At 38.5% G+C, this 17,833-nt stretch overlaps 2 protein-coding genes across 2 annotated transcripts; one reads left to right on the forward strand and one right to left on the reverse strand.

Annotated features, from left to right (window-relative positions):
• On the forward strand, positions 1-8,390 carry LOC138879103 (uncharacterized). Its single transcript, XM_070158681.1, has 6 exons — positions 1-556; positions 611-1,433; positions 1,813-2,124; positions 2,308-2,467; positions 2,696-2,761; positions 8,085-8,390. Exons 1-6 carry the CDS (start codon positions 1-3, stop codon positions 8,388-8,390), a joined length of 2,223 nt encoding a protein of 740 aa, XP_070014782.1.
• Positions 8,391-12,958: 4,568 nt separating this feature from the next.
• LOC138879104 (uncharacterized) lies at positions 12,959-17,612 on the reverse strand. The gene is made up of 8 exons (XM_070158682.1): positions 17,416-17,612; positions 16,835-16,973; positions 16,091-16,759; positions 15,598-15,773; positions 14,701-14,784; positions 14,482-14,535; positions 14,228-14,394; positions 12,959-13,803 (listed from the first exon to the last, which is right to left on the reverse strand). The coding sequence occupies exons 1-8, from the start codon at positions 17,610-17,612 to the stop codon at positions 12,959-12,961; spliced, it is 2,331 nt and encodes a 776-aa protein (XP_070014783.1).
• Positions 17,613-17,833: the final 221 nt, after the last annotated feature.

Here is a 17,833-nt window from a genome sequence, read left to right on the forward strand (position 1 = left end):
ATGGATTTGTTAGTGGCAGGACCTGAATGTGATTGTGAGGAGACGAGGCCATTTATTGAACAATTTAGAAATCTAAGACTTTTACAGTTTTTAGTTAATCTAAATGAAAGCTATAGTCATGTGAGAAGTCAGGTGTTACTCAAAATACCTGTTTTGACAGTTAATCAGGCATATGCCTTGGTCATACAAGAAGAGAGTCAGAGAACTCTTGGAGTAGGGGAGTCTAATAACGATGCTTTGACGATGCTAGCTGGAAAGAATCAAACACTCAATCAGGGATTTAAGGCAATAGGCTTGATTTGTGAATTCTGTGGGTATAAGGGTCACTTGAAAGAGAATTATTACAAAATTATAGGATATCTTCCGGATTTCAAGAGTAAGAAGAAAGTACCAATACAAGGAGTCAAGACTTATGATAATGCTGATACAACAGAAAAGGGGAATGCATCAAGCCCACAGTCCACACAAGGGACTTTCTTCACAGAGGATCAATACAAGCAGTTGTTGAACCTTCTAAACAAACAAAACACAGGTGACTGTCAATCACTTATGGCAGGTATAAATGCATTATTATGAAATGCTTTTGGCTGTGAATGGATATTCGATTCAGGAGCCTCACATCATATTACCTTTCATAAGGAGATTATGCATGATGTTAAGGATTGTAATGCACACAATAATATTGGAGTGCAAGTACCAACAGGGAATAAGTGTCAAATAACTCATACAGGAAATGTTTCTATATTGGATAACCAAGTTTTGAAGGATGTTTTACATGTTCTTGACTTTAAGTTCAACTTATTGTCTGTTCCAAAATTGACCAAGGAACTATGTTGTATTGCAATGTTCTTCCCTGACTTCTATATACCGGAGGGTCTTTACAATGGAAAGGTGATGGGGATTGGTAAGGAATCATGTGGATTATACCTTTTGCAGAGGAGATTAATGCCTGCAGCAAAAATGGTTACTAACGATGCAAATAATTCAGTTCTTTGGCACATAAGGCTAGGACATCCTTCAATAAATGCAATGCAGCATATTCAACAGTTAAAGAACTCAGTGGACAGCAGAGTACAACACAGCTGTGGTATATGCCCCTTGGCTAAGCAAAGCAGGCTAAAATTTACATCCAGTAGTAATAATATTGTTAGTAGTTTTCAACTTGTTCATGTAGATGTATGGGGATCTTATAGGATACCTACTCATGACAGGAAGCACTACTCTATTACAGTGGTAGATAATTACAGTAGAGTTACTTGGATATGTTTGTTACAATCAAAGAGTGAAGTAATGGTTGTCTTGAAGAATTTCTTTTTAATGGTCAAAAATAAGTTTGGGGTGACTGTTAAGACATTAAGATCTGACAATGGCACTGAATTCTTCAACTCTAATTGCAATGAATTATTTTTTTTCATTAGGAATTGTTCATCAGAGTACTTGTCCCTACACACCTCAATAGAATGGGGTGGTAGATAGGAAGCATAGACATATTCTAGAAGTAGCTAGAGCTCTGAAGTTCCAAAGTTCAGTTCCTAATAGATTTTGGGGAGAGCGTGTTAAGACTGTTGTGTACCTACTTAACAAATGACCTACTTCTATTTTAAAAGTAAGATCACCACATGAGCTTCTATACAACAAGCCACCTCACATAAATCATCTTAGGGTGTTTGGTTGCCTCTGTTATGCTAGCAACCTTCCAAGAGGAGATAAATTCAGTCCAAGGGCAAATAGGTGTATACTGGTAGGGTATTCAACAACTCAAAAGGGGTACAAGCTTTATAATCTAGAAAGAAAGGTCTTTATTGTTTGTAGGGATGTTAGTTTTAGAGAAGATATGTTTCCATTCAAAAATTCTAAGGTGGATTATGTTGATTTATTTCCAAAGCAACCAAAATTGGTGGTACAATCTGCCCAGCCAAGCATTGAACAAGAACCAACAAGCAGCCTTATTGATAATGGCACTCAAGAACAAATGACATATACTGAAGATTTGACAAAAACTCATGAGGATCATATTGACACGGTCCCAAGAGAGACATTTCCAATAGATGCAGATACTTCACAAGCCAATTTAGATGAAACACCAATCCCTTCACAACCATCAGAACCATCACCAATCCTTTCGTAACCATCAGAACCATACACTCAACAACCACTAGTTCAGAAAATATCTCATGAAGTTAGAAAAGGAGGGAGAATTTCCAAACCTCCCATTTGGCTGAAAAACCATGTGACAACCAAGGACACTACTAATCAATGTCTTTATCCACTATCCAAAGGTCTATACTATGGGAATCTGTCAACAAGATATCAATCCTATTTGAGGGCTTTTTCAGCATGCATTGAACCAAACTCCTTTAATGAGGCAGTTCAAGATGATAGATGGATTGAAGCCATGAATCAGGAAATACAAGCACTTGAGGATAACATGACTTGGGAACTGATTGAATTGCCTAAAGGAAAGCAAGTTATTGGTTCTAAATAGGTCTACAAAGTCAAGTACAAAGCAAATAGAGAGGTAAAAAGGTTCAAGGCTCGTTTGGTTGCAAAATTATACAACCAAAAGGAAGGACTTGACTATCATGTCACATTCTCACCAGTTGCAAAATTGGTGACAGTGAGACTTGTTATCAGTGTAGCCACTTCCAAAGGGTGGCTTCTATACCAAATGGATGTTAACAATGCTTTCTTACAGGGAGATTTATATGAGGAAGTCTACATGAGTTCGCCTCAAGAGTTCACCAAACAGGGGGAGACCAAGGTATGCAGACTTCTCAAATCTTTATATGGCCTCAAATAAGCTTCTAAACAATGGAACATTAAGCTTACTGAAACTTTAATAGAGAGTGGATTTGATCATTCCTTGTTTACCAAGAGACAAGGAGATGGTTTAGTGGTGATTCTCATATATGTGGATGATTTACTCATTACTGGCAGTCATTTCACATTGATAGAAAATGTAAAAATAACCTTACACAATCGATTCAAAGTAAAGGATCTGGGGCAGTTGAGATACTTTCTTGGAATTGAGGTTATGAGATCGAAGAAGGGAACATTGCTTAATCAAAGAAAATATACTTTAGAACTTATTTCTCAAGTAAGGTTAAGTGGATGTAAACCTTCTGTTGATATCCAATTTTTCCCTATAATATTTTTAAAGTGCATACATACCTTCAAAATTATGCATCAACATCAATTAATATTTTTCCATAATTTCTATATTTTAAGATAATTTATTCTAGTATTTTATTCATATAAATAATTACAAAATTTCATCACAAATGACTCTATAACATTTCATTGATTTAATTTTGCTATTCATAGCCATATTAAGTTCAAATTATTTTACAAATGGCCAGATTTACACCTTTTGATTATAATTACAATAATTTTGCAATTATAGCCCATGCATACATCACTGCATTATGTTACCAGAAATTGGTCAATTTCATTTTTAAAATATTGAATAATTATTTTAAAGCACTTCTATGCATGAAAATTATTTTTTCTCATTATTAATTATTTTATAAAATAATTTTTATTTAATTACTTGGGTATTTAATAAATAGCCCCTTTTATTTCAGATCTGACCTCTTTAAAACCAGCCCAAAACCCTTTTAAAAATTTTTGGCCCAAACCCCTTTTGGCCCAATTTGCCTACCCGACCCAATAACCCCATTAAATCGTGGCCGTTGATCTTTTAGATCAACGGTCCACGATCAAACTTCCTTTTTTAATTCCAAACAACCCCCCACAACCTTATTCATTCTCACCAAACAACCACCCTAGAATACCTAATCCTCTCAGTCTCTCTGATATCCAAACTTAACCCTATCTGTCGACACCCAAAACCAGCCCTAATCCCGTTTATTCTTGTTTGATCTATGGATTTCCATGGATGTATGTGACTTTTGCTTGTATTTTCCCCTGGTTGCTCGATTTTGTGATTTCGTGGAAGGACCTCGAAGAGATCTAGTCCAGATCTAGTTCAAAACTCTCCAAGAGTTTGTCTATGGTCTGTGAGTGCTTTCTATCGATGTTTTACGGCTCAAATCTCTGATTCAAAGACCAGATTCTCGTTACCCTTTCTTTTTTCTTCAAAACCTAATGTTTGGACTTGAATCTGTCCAGATCCTTGTAGATCTGGAGCGATTTTGAGTTTGTCATTGATGTTTCCTTAAGGTTCTCTTATTTCTTTACTGATTAACCGATTTTTTGAGCATCTTATCATATTAGGGTTTGGTTTTCTTGTTTTTTGTTGGTCGAATCTCTGTGTATCTGAAGTTTTTTCAAATTCCCATGGTTGTTCTTTAAGGTTCTTTTACTTCTCTGCTACCAACCGATTTTTAGCACTACGCTACTTTAGGGTTTTGATTTCTCTGACTTCTGTTGTTCGAATCCCTGTATGTTTGAAGTGCTTTCAAGATTCCATGGTTGTTTTCTTTAAGAGTTCTTTGACCTCTATACTGCCAATCAACTCTAAGTGTTTTCAAATTAGGGTTCTTCTACTTCTTCTGTTTTCACAAAAGGTTTTCTGAGATCCTCGGGTTTTATTTAATCTTTCTCGCATGATTATGTTTCTGGTTCAATTGACTGACTGTTCACTGTTTGATTTCAACCTCGTGTCTGTTATTTTATCTAGGGTTTCATTTGTTTACTGAAGTATTTTGCTGATTTCTGTTTGTTCCCTTAGCCTTTAGGCTCTTAATTTGCATCTTTTGCCTATTTAGGTGTTAACTGGCTTTTGATTGGTCTTTGATTATCTTTGATTGCCTTATTCGCATGATTGATTGCTTGATTTATGGGTTCTAACCCTAACTGACTGTTAAACCTTCTTTTTGCCTTATTTGAGATTCAATTAGAGTTATTTTGGTATAATTCCCTAATTTCCTACCCACAATCAAGCATTGATTGATCACTTCATTTATCTTATTTGCAATATTTACCTACCTCGCCTTAATAAGATATCCACATGGTTTTGTGGATTCTTACTGATTCCTTTACATGGTATAATTTAGATTCTTTCCTTAATTAGACCCATGTAATTACCGTTTGATCAATTACTCCTAATTAAAGGAGTCTATTCTGAACTCCTTATGTGATGGGATTTTGATTGCCCTTAATTGCTGATTTCTAATTCTTTTACCTTATTGGCTCTACTCTTGAACTGCTATATAAACACTATCATTCTGCTCCATTCAACACACGAACAATAATTCAGAATACACACACATACATTCATACTCTCTCTTCTTTCTTTGCTACTTGTGCTACTGTAGTTCTAGCCGGCTGAAAGCCAAGGCTAGGTAGTGGAATTGCACTTGTTTTTCCATATTCTGCATTTTTCTTCTTTATCTGGTATGTCTCTAGTTAAATTTTGAAACTCAACTTTATGTGTTCCATGTCTATACATCCATGTTTATTCCTATACTTTTTACTCAATTGTTTCCATGTTTACTGCTTTAGCAAGCATGTTTAAATTCTGCCTTCTCTTGTTAAATGTATAGTCAGTATTAAGTCTCACTTGATTGCTTGATATTCTAACAGCATGTTATTCAGCCCCTGTTTACCCTCTTTAATTGATGTAATCATGTTGATAATTTAGTGTCTAGTATACTTGTTTGATCCTAATGAACACACATTTTGTCTTCAACATGACTATGTGCTTCTTATCATGACTAGTTGTTAAGTCACTAAACTATTAGACTCCTATTTGTTCTGTACAGCTGTTGCTCTAGATGTTCCCCTAGACCCTGTTGTATGTTTGAACTCTCTATGTCCCAACCTATTTGACCCCTATTTGCAAACCGATTGTTGAATGATTGTAAGTCTGTGTGATTGCTCTTCTCAGAATTGATCTCAAACTATTTTCACTTTTAGTATTTTCTCTAAAACTGTGCCTATTCCTGAAACCCTTTTTCACTCTTGAAGTTTATTTCAATACTATTTTATGTCAAGCACTTTCACTTCTACTCTTAGACTATTAAGTTCTGCCCCTCTGGTTTGTATACTGCCTAGGGATCCCCGAGATCTCTCTGAGCTCTGGCATACTAGGGCTGACTCTTCCACACTGCACATAATCAATCCCCATTTGACAAATGGTCTTGGTGTAAGCACTGCCCGGGATCCTTGAGGTCCTTAGGGAACTCTGACACACCAAGGCGCACACACTATTGGCTATGAGATCTTTGGCTTTTGAGACTGTGTTGAAGGCCTGACATTCCCAGGTTTATTTTGGGCCTGATTTAGGCTCCCTATAGTATAGTTTCATTTACTTATGTAATTCATTTGATCCTGGTCTGTAATAATATTATTTGTAAGCAGATATTGGGGCAATTAGTAAAAAGGGTGGGGATTCATACATGATTTTGTGGGAATTGGGTAGAGATCATGCTTTAGGTTCACATATGTGATCTTCATAGAAACCATGCTCTTAGGTTTCTATATATGAACTTCCTGCTTTGGGTTGATATTGTGATATAAATCATGCTTTAGGCCCGTATGCTATGCTATTTGCATCAAAATATGTCATAAGTCTATAATATTTGCATTAGAAAGCCTGCCTTAGGACATTCACGTTTATATTTTGCATATTAGAAACATGTTATAAGTTCATCACTTCTTTCTCTAACTTTGCATAAATTATTATCACCTGGAAATTATGTCATTAAACTGCTTAATAAAAATGGCCATCTCTATGCGCATTAGAAAACCTGATTTAAGACTTTGTTTGCATTGAGCTCTAAAAAACCATGCCTACATCGTTTTGAATAAACAACTGTCTATAAAAGGGTTTGAAGCAGTCCCAACACATAGATATCATGTCCTAATATCAACATGCCTAAAATCAGTTTTGTAATATTAATCACTTAGATCAGCATGCTTATATGACTAAATAAATTCAAGTTATTTAATTGGTTCCCAGATTATGACTGCATACAGACCTACACCTAGGCAAGCCTTAGGCAATTAAATAACTGTGAAATTAGGTTCTGTTTATGTGTAAAATTGTCCAGGCTTAACGGGCTATAAAACCAGTAGGCAAGCTGGTTAGGATTCTGCCACTTCTCCTTAAAACAAATACTGCATATTCTGTATCTGTAATGTTCATCTAGATATCATGTTCCTAGGTTTTCTAAATTTCTTCAAAATCAGTTGTTTGAGACGTGCTATGTATCTGTTTATGTGTGGAGGTAAACACGAGTCCTTAATTGCTTCCCTATTTGACAGTCCCATGTGTTCTTTGTTGTTGCTTAGATTTTACCTTTTAAATACCTTCGGAGCGTCTAGAACTGCCTAAGTATAGAGGTCCTAAACACCTCCGGGACCACAAGGAAGGGACGGGTAAATCACGCTTAGAGTTCGTTAATTAAACTCACTTATATAACCACTAAGGGGAAGGTAATGGGTAGTAAAAGGATATGATGACCTGCGTAATGTCATGTGTAGCCCCTCTAGTTGAGGAGGATTGTCGGCCATTGCACAGATTGATCCTATAGGCTAATCAACTTAGGACTTTCCTTCCCCCAATTCACATATGTGTACTTATAATGCCTAAACTTATTTTGTTTATGTATGGTTGGATTGCTTAGGCCTCCTTAATTTACGTGTGCTTAGACCATCTAAACTTTCTTGATTGTATATGTGTTTAGACTATGTAAACTACCTTTATTTGCAAATATGTACTTAGACTGCTTACTTGTTAAATAACTAATTCACATAACTAAGTTCAGTCAAGACCCACTGTTATGGACCTCGAGGGGTGCCTAACACCTTCCCCTCAAGGTTATTTCTAGCCCTTACCCTAATCTCTGGTAATGCAAACTGGTTAATTGAGTCAATTACTCTAGGTTCCCTAACCCACCTTAATCCATTAGGTGGCGACTCTTCAAATACCTAATTCCCAAAAAGAAACGAGTTGTTCCCCATGAATGTCGAAACCCGAACTCCACGAAGGAAAAAGGGGCGTGACACCTGCTAGAACACCTTTGGAGCTAAATTAAAAGTTGACCACTGTTGAGTATGATACTCATGTAGGAAATGCAAATGGTCCATAACTTGAAGATGACACTGTCTATCAATAGTTGATTAGAAAGCTTCTTTATCTTACTATCACTAGGCCAGATATTAGCTTTGCAGTTCAGAGCTTGAGTCAGTTCATGCAAAGACCTAAACAATCACATTTGGAGGCAGCTTTTAGAGTGGTTAGATATCTCAAAGGGTGTCCTGGATTGGGTGTGTTGCTGCCTGCTGATCCTCTCACCAATCTGACTGCCTATTGTGATTCAAATTTGGCCTCTTGCCCTAACACAAGGAGGCCAGTCACTGGATATGTTATCAAGTTAGGAGAAGGACTCATTTTTAGAAGTCCAAGAAACAAACACTGTTAGCAGGAGCTCTGCATAAGCTGAATACAGGAGCATGGCAGCAGCAGTAGCTGAAATAACTTGGATCATTGGTTTGTTGCAAGAGTTGGGACTTTACATTACTCAACATGTGTCCTTGTTCTGTGATAATAAGGCAGCGATCCAAATTTATAACAATCCTATCTTCCATGAACGCAGTAAACATATTGAGTTAGATTGCCATTTTGTATGCGAAAAGATCAAGTCTGGGCTCATACTTCCTTACCATATTTCCTCTGCTCTGCAGCATGCTGACCTTCTCACCAAAGGATTATCTACTGCTCAACACCACCTTCTCTTATCCAAGTTTGGTGTGTTTGATGCCTTTCACCCACCAGCTTGAGGGGGAGTATTAACAGAAGGGTAGAGAAGGGTAGTTTAGTGTATAGTATAGAATATTGAGAAGGGATATTTTTGTCATTTCACACGTTATCTCCACTAACCACCGTGAAAGTGGTTATATTAGTTAAACAATGTACATCTCAGTTGGTTAATATAGAGTTTCATTTCTTCTCTTCCTTCTCTCTACTTTCTCTCTCTACAACATTGCTTGATCCTTCAATTCTTCATTTGTATGTGTATGAATCCGAGTTCATGATATTAGATCTAGGATTCTATTAGCCCATTTGACCAAGCTTCTAAAGTTAACTTATTTTGAAAAGTATTTTTTTAAAAGTACTTTTAAAAAAGTACTTTTGATGAAAAAATAGTTTGTGTTTGGCTAATTAATTGGAAATACTTTTGAGCAGCAATTGGTGTTTGATCAAGCTTTTAAAAAGTACTTTTAAATGTATTTTTGTCAAAAGTGCTTTTGTGGAGAGGCTATTTTTTTCTGTTTCTCAAAAATTACTTTTGCTTCTACTTAAAACCAATTTTTTTTAAACTTTGCTAAAATGCCTCAACTTTGAATAAAAGATTTTTGATCATGCCCAAGTACGCCTTATAAAAAGGACTAAGCGGTCGCTGCAAATATATAATCTGATTCAGTCCGGAGTCGAATCCCACAGGGAACTAACCTATTTATTACAACTTTTAACACTGCTAATGAATAGCTCAAACAATCCCCCGGATGCAAGATTTTTAATAGATAATGAGTAGAATTTAATTAACTAATGAAAAATAATAATAAAACTAGCAATAATCAAGAATAGAGTTGAATTCAATGGTAAAATGGTCTAGGGTTATGGATTTCCCCAATTATCGGATTAATTCCTGACACGTTAACTATAATCTCACCGTAATACTCTATAAGAAATATGAGTTCTGAGTTACCACAATTATCTCTCGATCAATTACGATAATTTACTAGAAGCATTCTCTCGAACTACTATAGTTAACAATTTATGAAACTCAGAATTATTCCACCAAAGCTTCGTTATCTCTAACCCTACTTTTAAATTCAAGTAATTAATCTCTTAACTTACTCGAAAGTGGTGTTGTTCAACAACAATTTAACCCAGTGTTCTTTATCAAACAACACAAGGTAACTAGACACGATTAATCAAGGGCCCTTTCAATTAATCATAGGAAAACACATAGTTGAACAATTATAGATTAAGAAACGACTTAATTATATCAAAATGTAATCAAGACTTCATCCAACAATTGATTCCATCAACCCTAGATTAGAGGTTTAGCTACATATAATTATTTTCACAATCATAATGATATAATTCATTTTCAATGATAAAAATAAGACAAAGAAAGGTAAAAACTCTATGCCGAACCTTCTACCTTGCTTCTTGCATGTTCTTGCCTTCAAAAACGCTTTATAAACCTCAATATCTTTTATTTGGGTGAGTTGGGCTTTTTATAGGTCAAGGAGAGTCGTCCTAAAAATTACACAATTGACCTTGCAATGTTTGGCTCCGAGCACCGCGTCCGCGGCTGCAGATGGACCGCGGATTCAACATTTGTTTTGTCCGCGGCCGCGGATTGACCGTGGACCTGGGCGCGGATTCAATCCTTGCTTTTTCTTCTTTTTTCGGTTGTGTTATCCTCCTATTGGCCTTCCATTCTCCATATTGACTCCAAAATACTCTTTTAGCTTTCTCCTAGCTCGGAGTGGCTCCTGCAAAGCAATAAACTCGTAATTAGAGCATTTTGTTATCTTTTAGGTAAAGTGCTGCTAAATTAGAGTGTAAATATTAGCTAACTTGCATGATTATCATCTATTATCAACACCCCACACTTAATTCCCTGCTCGTCCTCGAGCAATCAAACCACACTCTACAATGGCCTAACTTCACTAAATGACTCCCCTAACTCGTCACACCAAGAACATTTCACAAGAATTGAGCTCAATAGTGTAACATCTTCGCCTTAAGAGCTGACTCTCCCATGCCACACAATATTCCTAACTTTACTCACTTACTCTAGCGCAGAGGTTAAGACTCACCCTTCCTTCATGAATCAAGTGCTCGTTCATAACAAATGAGGGTGGTTCCACACACAATAACATTTAAGAACAATTAGGAACTGAAGATAGAAAGAACTCACTCACTCTCAAAAAGAACATTCATATGCCACAAAAAATGCACCATAGGCTAGTGTACTACTCCACTAATTCTAGTTCATTCAGTCTAGGATCAATTTGGACTTCATTTGGTTGTAATGTAGGCTGTGGGACGGGCAGGATACATTTAGGTATAAGAGTGACTACACCTCCCTAAGCACTTAAATACATAACCTTTATCATTTAAAACCCACACCTTTGTCAAACCATAACTCCACATTCATATCACTATATATTAACTCCCTTATTCTTTAAGCACAATTACATCAAGAGCCACCCCTTATCAAGGAATATTTTTTTCGCAGCAATACACTATTATTTTCTTTCTCTTTCACTTCAAGTGGCTCTTACTTGTTCAAAACAGTGCACCTTTCTCCTTATTTCATTAGTTCCACTCAAAATCCAAACCACCCATCCCACACTTTAGCTTTTACAAAGTTCAAAATAATTCAAGTGCTCATGAGAGGTAAAGGGCTCAAATAGATGATTAATTCAAACAAATGGGTAAGGCTCGTAGTGTGGTTGCCAAAGAAATAGGATTACAGGCTCAAAGGGGTTAACTACAATACATAATAATTAGGCGGGTAATATATATATATATATATATGGCTTAACAAAGAAACGCCTATATCATTTCCAAGACTGAACAAACTACTATTCCACTTTGCAAACACATAGAGCAAGTTCTAGGCATCTAATGCAGTGAACAAAATACAACAATCCTCACACACACATGGCACATGACTCACTCCAGATTGGATCATCGAAACGCTCTAGTCAAAGTACTTAAGCCAAATTAAGAACATACAATTTAAGGCACTCTAATAAGAATCAACAACTGAGCCTAAGCGTCACACTAAAGTATCTACTGTATTCAAGGCATAATGACTATAAGGGATCTTCCTTCCATATTGTCCCTTTGCCCAAAAGTACCAAAAATATTAAAAATTTAAAAAACTAATTAACTAACCCGGTTCAAACAAAAACCCTTGGAAAAGAACCGTGGTCAAAAGAAAAACAAAGGGGTAGTTGATACACTACCTACAATAGAAAATCTTTTTTTTATATCGACTTAGACCGTCAAGAAACCCGTCGAGTGATATCCGTCATCGGGACAAGTCGAGCACATTTAGACTACTAATCAAAAACGAAAATCAAACTAACCAACGACTACAATCAAATTAAAATCAAGCTACATTCCTATATATACACAACATACCAACGAAGTAACCCTCACCCCACACCTAAAAAAATGTCATGTCCTCATGTCATAAAATAGAAAGTAGTGCGAGGCAAAGGAACTTCCCTGGAAGATCAGTCTTGATTAGAGACTGTGTCGGGGTCTAAGTGACACGCTCTCCCCAGCGCACGCAACCAGCCCATGATTTTCTTCTCGGATTTAGCATTCTGGTTGGCCAAGGCATCAACTCTAGCCCCCAAGTCTGTGACTGTAGTCCACAGCCCTGCCATTTCCTGCTCTAAGGCTGCCAGCCGTGTTACCCGACCAACCCCGGATTGCCCTTCAGCTTCCACAACATGCTCATGGGGGGAGGGGGCGACGCAGCCCCCACTTCATCCTGCTCATCATCCCCCTCCTCAGATGCCTCAGAATCATCACTATCAGTTGAACTGGCTGCCACTGCCCCTTTCCCAATGGTCACCTTGTTTAGTTGTGTTGTTTATGGTAAGGGGAGGGAGTAAAAGAGAAGGGGGGATCCGGTTGGGGGGAGGTGTTTTAATTAACTAAGAACTAATTAAAGGGGTGAGGAGGGTGGGAAAAGAAAGAAAAAAATAATTTTTTTTACAATACCTGGTCGCCAAGTCCGCGACCGGATCCGCGGCCGCAGATAGAACTCTTGCAGAATTTTCGGTCTATTCGCGGTCAGATTTGCGGCTGCGAATCAGGCGTCCAAATTCATTTTTTATGTTTGTACCTACCTCAGGATACTTACATAAACCCAACAAATATAACAAATCAACGGGTTGCCTCCCACGAAATGCCTAATGTAACGTCGCGGTACGACGCAGGCATTGATCATCACTCCTCATTCGCGTACTGGGGCTCTTCCAAAGTTATTACCACTATATCCCCTTTTTCTTCGGCCATTCCAAGGTAATGTTTCAACCTTTGCCCATTCACCGTGAACTTATTTGTCCCATCTTCTGATTCAATCTCCACAACTCCACTTAAGAACATTTTCACCACTCTAAAGGGTCCTGACCATCGGGACTTCAACTTACCCGTAAACAATCTCAATCTCGAGTTGTATAACAACACTAGCTCTTCGGGTTTGAAGTTCCGGTCCAAGATATGCTTATCATGCATTAGTTTCATCCTTTCTTTGTATAGTCTAGCACTCTCGAATGTCTGCAACCTTAATTCCTCGAGCTCATGTAACCCAATGACTCTACTGGTGCCTGCGGTCTCTATATCCAAATTCAACTGCAGCAATGCCCAAAGTGCTTTATGTTCAAGCTTTACCGGAAGGTGGCATGCCTTTCTAAACACCAACTTGTACGGTGACATACCAATTGGAGTTTTGAATGATGTATGGTACGCCCACAATGCATCATCCAGCTTCTTCGCCCAATCAGTCCTTGTTGCATTCACTATTTCTGTAAGGACACTTTTAATTTCCCTATTTGACACTTCAACTTGCCCGCTTGACTGTGGGTGATAAGGGGTGGTCACCTTATGACGAACTCCATACTTTTCCAATAGTCGTGCGAACGCTCTATTGCAAAAATGGGTTCCACCATCACTTATTATAGCTCTCGGGGTGCCAAAACGTATGAATGAGTGTTTCTTTAAAAAACATGTTACCCCTTTTGCATCATTGGTTGGGAGAGCCACAGCTTCAATCCATTTGGAGACATAGTCAACTGCCACCAGTATATATTTGTTACCATACGAGCTGACGAATGGCCCCATAAAGTCAATCCCCCACATGTTAAATACCTCCACCTCTTGAATGGTAATCATCGGCATCTCGTGACACCGAGATATGTTGCCTGTCCTTTGGCACTCATTGCAACTTTTCACCCAATTTAGGCATCCTTGAACAAAGTTGGCCAATACAAACCCGATTCCAACACCTTAAGTGTTGTCTGAATTCCTCCAAAGTATCCACCGTATGGTAAAGTATGGCAAGCCTGCAAAAATAAATATGATCTTTCTTGGGGATACACCTCCGGATCATGTTATCTACACATATTTTAAACAGTAGAGGTTCATTCCAATAATAAGATCGACAGTTGCGAAAGAACTTTTTCTTTTGAATTGAAGAGAGTTCATAAGGTACAATACCACTTGCTAAATAATTATCAATATCAGTATACCATGGCGTCTCCTCCATTGTCACTGCTAGTAACTGTTCATCCGGGAATGTCTCTGTTATATACTCAACCTCTACCTTCCTTTCAGCTCCTTCCAACCTTGAGAGGTGGTCTGCTATTTGGTTCTCTGTCCCTTTTCTGTCACGGATTTCCAAATCGAATTCTTGTAGCAAAAGAACCCAGCGAATCAAGAGTTACTTTGTCTCCTTCTTTGCTATCAAGTACCTAATTGCTGCATGGTCAGTATAAACAATAACTTTTGAACCAATCAAGTATGATCTGAATTTGTCGAATGCAAAAACTACAGCCAACATCTCTTTTTCCGTCACGGTGTAATTGAGCTATACACCGCTTAGAGTTATGCTTGCATAGTAAATTGGGTGCATTAGTTTATCCTTTCGGTGCCCCAAGACTGCTCCTATAGCATAGTCACTTGCATCGCACATGATCTCGAACGGTTGCTCCCAGTTGGGTGCAACAATGATGGATGCAGTCACCAATCTCTTCTTCAGTTCCTCAAATACCAACCTGCAATCATTAGAAACACAAAGGGCTGATCCTTTTCAAGGAGTTTACATAAGGGGTTAGCAATCTTAGAGAAATCTTTTATGAATCGCCTGTAGAACCCGGCCTGCCCAAGGAAACTTCTTACTGCCTTGACCGAAGTAGGCGGTAGCAACTTATCAATCACATCAACCTTAGCATGGTCAACCTCAATTACTTTACTGGACACTCGATGCCCCAAGACTATCCCTTCTTGTACCATAAAATGGCACTTTTTCCAATTCAGCACTAATTTTGTCTCCACACGTCTTCTGAGAACTCTTTTTAAATTATGAAGACAGTCCTCGAATTAATCCCCCACCACGGAGAAATCATCCATAAATACCTCCATAATGTCTTCAATCATGTTCGTGAAAATGGCTAACATACATCGTGGGAATGTAGCCATCGCATTACAAAGCCCAAAAGGCATTCTTCGAAAGGCAAAGATGCCATACGGACAGGTGAAGAATTTTTTCTCTCTGTCGTCGAGGGATATTGAGATCTTATTGTACCCCGAATATCCATCCAAGAAAGTGAGATCGCCCAGCCAACCTATCCAATATTTGGTTAATGAATGGCAAGGGAATATGGTCCTTCCGGGTGGCTATGCTCAATTTTCGATAATCCATGCAAATCCTCCATCTCGTGACTGTACGAGTTGAGATCAACTCATTATTTTCATTTTGTACGACCGTCATTCCTCCTTTTTTCGACACATACTGAACATGGCTGACCCAATTGCTGTCAGAGATGGGGAAGATGATACCCGCATCTAACCATTTGATCACTTCCTACTTCACCACCTCTTTCAAATTCGGGTTCAGCCTTCGTTGATGTTCTCTAGAAGGTTTGTGCCCTTCTTCCAAGAGAATCTTGTGCATACAAAAAGTTGGGCTGATGCATTTTATGTCTGTCGTGGTCCAACCAATGGCAGTCTTACATTCCTGTAATACTTGTAGGAGTTTCTCTACCTGCACAGCTAGCAAACTGGATGATATAATAATAGGCAAAGTAGAATTAGGACCTAAGAAAAAGCATACCTAAGGTGAGATGGAAGCGGTTTTAGGTCCAACTATGGTGGCTCCTCTATCGATGGTTTCGCAGGTGTTGTTGTTCTTTCTTCTATGTGTAGGGGCTCGATCTGGGGTTCCCTTGTCCAGAACCCTTGACCTTCGAGATCCATGACCCACTCTGCCAACTCGTCACCATCCATATTTTCCAGATTCATCAAGCAAGCTTCTAGCGGATCCCTGACATTAATAGTCTCATCCTCCTCTTATAGTATCACATCTACGGCCTCCACTAGTGAGCAATTTGCAAATTCGCTGGGTCTCCTCATAGATTGTTGAACATTGAAAATGATTTCTTCATTGTTCAACCTCATTTTCAATTCCCCAATCTCACAATCAATCAATGATCTCCCAATGGCTAGAAACGGCCTGCCCAGAATGATTGGTATCTCTTCATCCACTTGACAGTCAAGAATGACAAAGTCTGCAGGGAATACAAATTTCCCCACTTGAACAAGCACATCATCAAGAATTCCAGTCAGTCTTTTCATTGTGCGATCAGCTAGTTGCAACAATATTAAGGTCGGTCTAGCTCTGCCAATGGCTAGTTTTCTATAGATTGCCAAGGGCATCAAGTTTATATTGGCTCCCAAATCACACATTGTTTTAGCAAAAGCATAACTCCCAATGGTACATGGGACAGTGAAACTACCTGGATCAGACACCTTTTGAGCCATAGGTCTTGTCACTACCGCGCTGTAGGTCTGCGTCAGAGTTACAGTGGACAGGTCCTGGAAGTCAAATTTTCGCGACATCAGGTCCTTCATCATTTTTGCATTCCCTGGAATTTCCCTCAAGGCATCCATCAGTGGAATATTCAATTGAATTTGTCTGAGCATTTCCATGAATTTCCTGTATTGATCATCTTTCTTTTGCTTTGCCAACCTCTGAGGGAATGGTGCAGGAATCAACCTCTACCCACTGCTTTGTGTCTTTTCCTTGCTGGAAGCTTTTTCTACTACCTGTTCTGGGAGTTGTTCACCTTCCTTCTCCTTACCCTTGTCAACCTGTGCTTGCTCGATTACAACTTCGGTGAGCTCTGCCAACTCATCGATCTCTAATGTAACTGGAGTAGCTAGAGTAGTTGGCGTTGTCTCTCTCCTGGATTAAGCAACTTCTTGCTCCCTGTTTAAATCTCTCTCATTCCTGAGACGCACTGTCATGAGTTGATTTGGGTTCTGCTTCTTTGGATTAATGTTTGTATCTGCAGGTAATGTTCCTTGTAGGCGATTGTTCAAGGCCATAGATAGTTGTCCCAATTGAGTTCCAGTGCTTTTGATTGCTAAATCATGTACAACTAACTTCTCTTGCATCTTTCCATTTTGTCCCAATGGGTTGTTGCAACATACCCCTAATTTCGATCATGTTACAATCCTGCTGCTGATGAGGTGGTTGGTAGGTCAACTATTGCTGGTGTTGCTGATTATAGCCATATTGCCTTTGATATGGTATGACTTGGCCTTGTGGTCGTGCTCCTCCTAGATTGGGATTGTGTTGTGGCTGGTTCGGTCTGTACAACTGGTTTGTTGTTGGTCCCCATTACTGCCCACCTTGCCTCTGACCTCCAAAATTATTTACATAATTCATGTCTTCTGTGAATCCCCGGTTGTCATTCTCTCCACTCCACGAGCACACATATGACTGGTTTATGCAAGGAGTGCACAAGACTCCATTTGTGGTATCCATAATGTGGACCTGTTTCGTACCCATCTCATCAATTTTCTTTGTCAGCAAGCTCATCTAGGTCATAAGATTGGCTATGTTTTCTTCATGTGTGTTGTTTGGGTCAAGAGCGACAGAATGCAGTATTGGAGTGAGTGTTGTTTCTCTCGTCATCCAGCATGAATTTTGAGACATCTTATCAAGAAGAATCTTGCACTCTGTGAAAGTTTTGCTCAGGAATGCACCCCCGGCAGAAGCATCTATATTGGCATTTAGACTGTCAGCCAAACCCATATAGA

Source organism: Nicotiana sylvestris, chromosome 10 (assembly GCF_000393655.2).
Source record: "Nicotiana sylvestris chromosome 10, ASM39365v2, whole genome shotgun sequence".
NCBI lineage: Eukaryota > Viridiplantae > Streptophyta > Magnoliopsida > Solanales > Solanaceae > Nicotiana > Nicotiana sylvestris.

Excerpts from the sequence above, each read along its gene's own strand:
- LOC138879103 (XM_070158681.1), top strand. The coding sequence starts at position 1 with ATGGATTTGTTAGTGGCAGGACCTGAATGTGATTGTGAGGAGACGAGG. Across the intron at positions 557-610 it reads CTGTCAATCACTTATGGCAG|GAGCCTCACATCATATTACC; the intron begins GTATAAATGCAT and ends TATTCGATTCAG. Across the intron at positions 2,762-8,084 it reads CCAAACAGGGGGAGACCAAG|TTGATTAGAAAGCTTCTTTA; the intron begins GTATGCAGACTT and ends GTCTATCAATAG.
- LOC138879104 (XM_070158682.1), bottom strand. The coding sequence starts at position 17,612 with ATGAGCTTGCTGACAAAGAAAATTGATGAGATGGGTACGAAACAGGTC. Across the intron at positions 15,774-16,090 it reads CACTAGTGGAGGCCGTAGAT|GTAGAGAAACTCCTACAAGT; the intron begins GTGATACTATAA and ends CTAGCTGTGCAG. Across the intron at positions 14,536-14,700 it reads GAGCAACCGTTCGAGATCAT|ATCATACTTGATTGGTTCAA; the intron begins GTGCGATGCAAG and ends CGACAAATTCAG.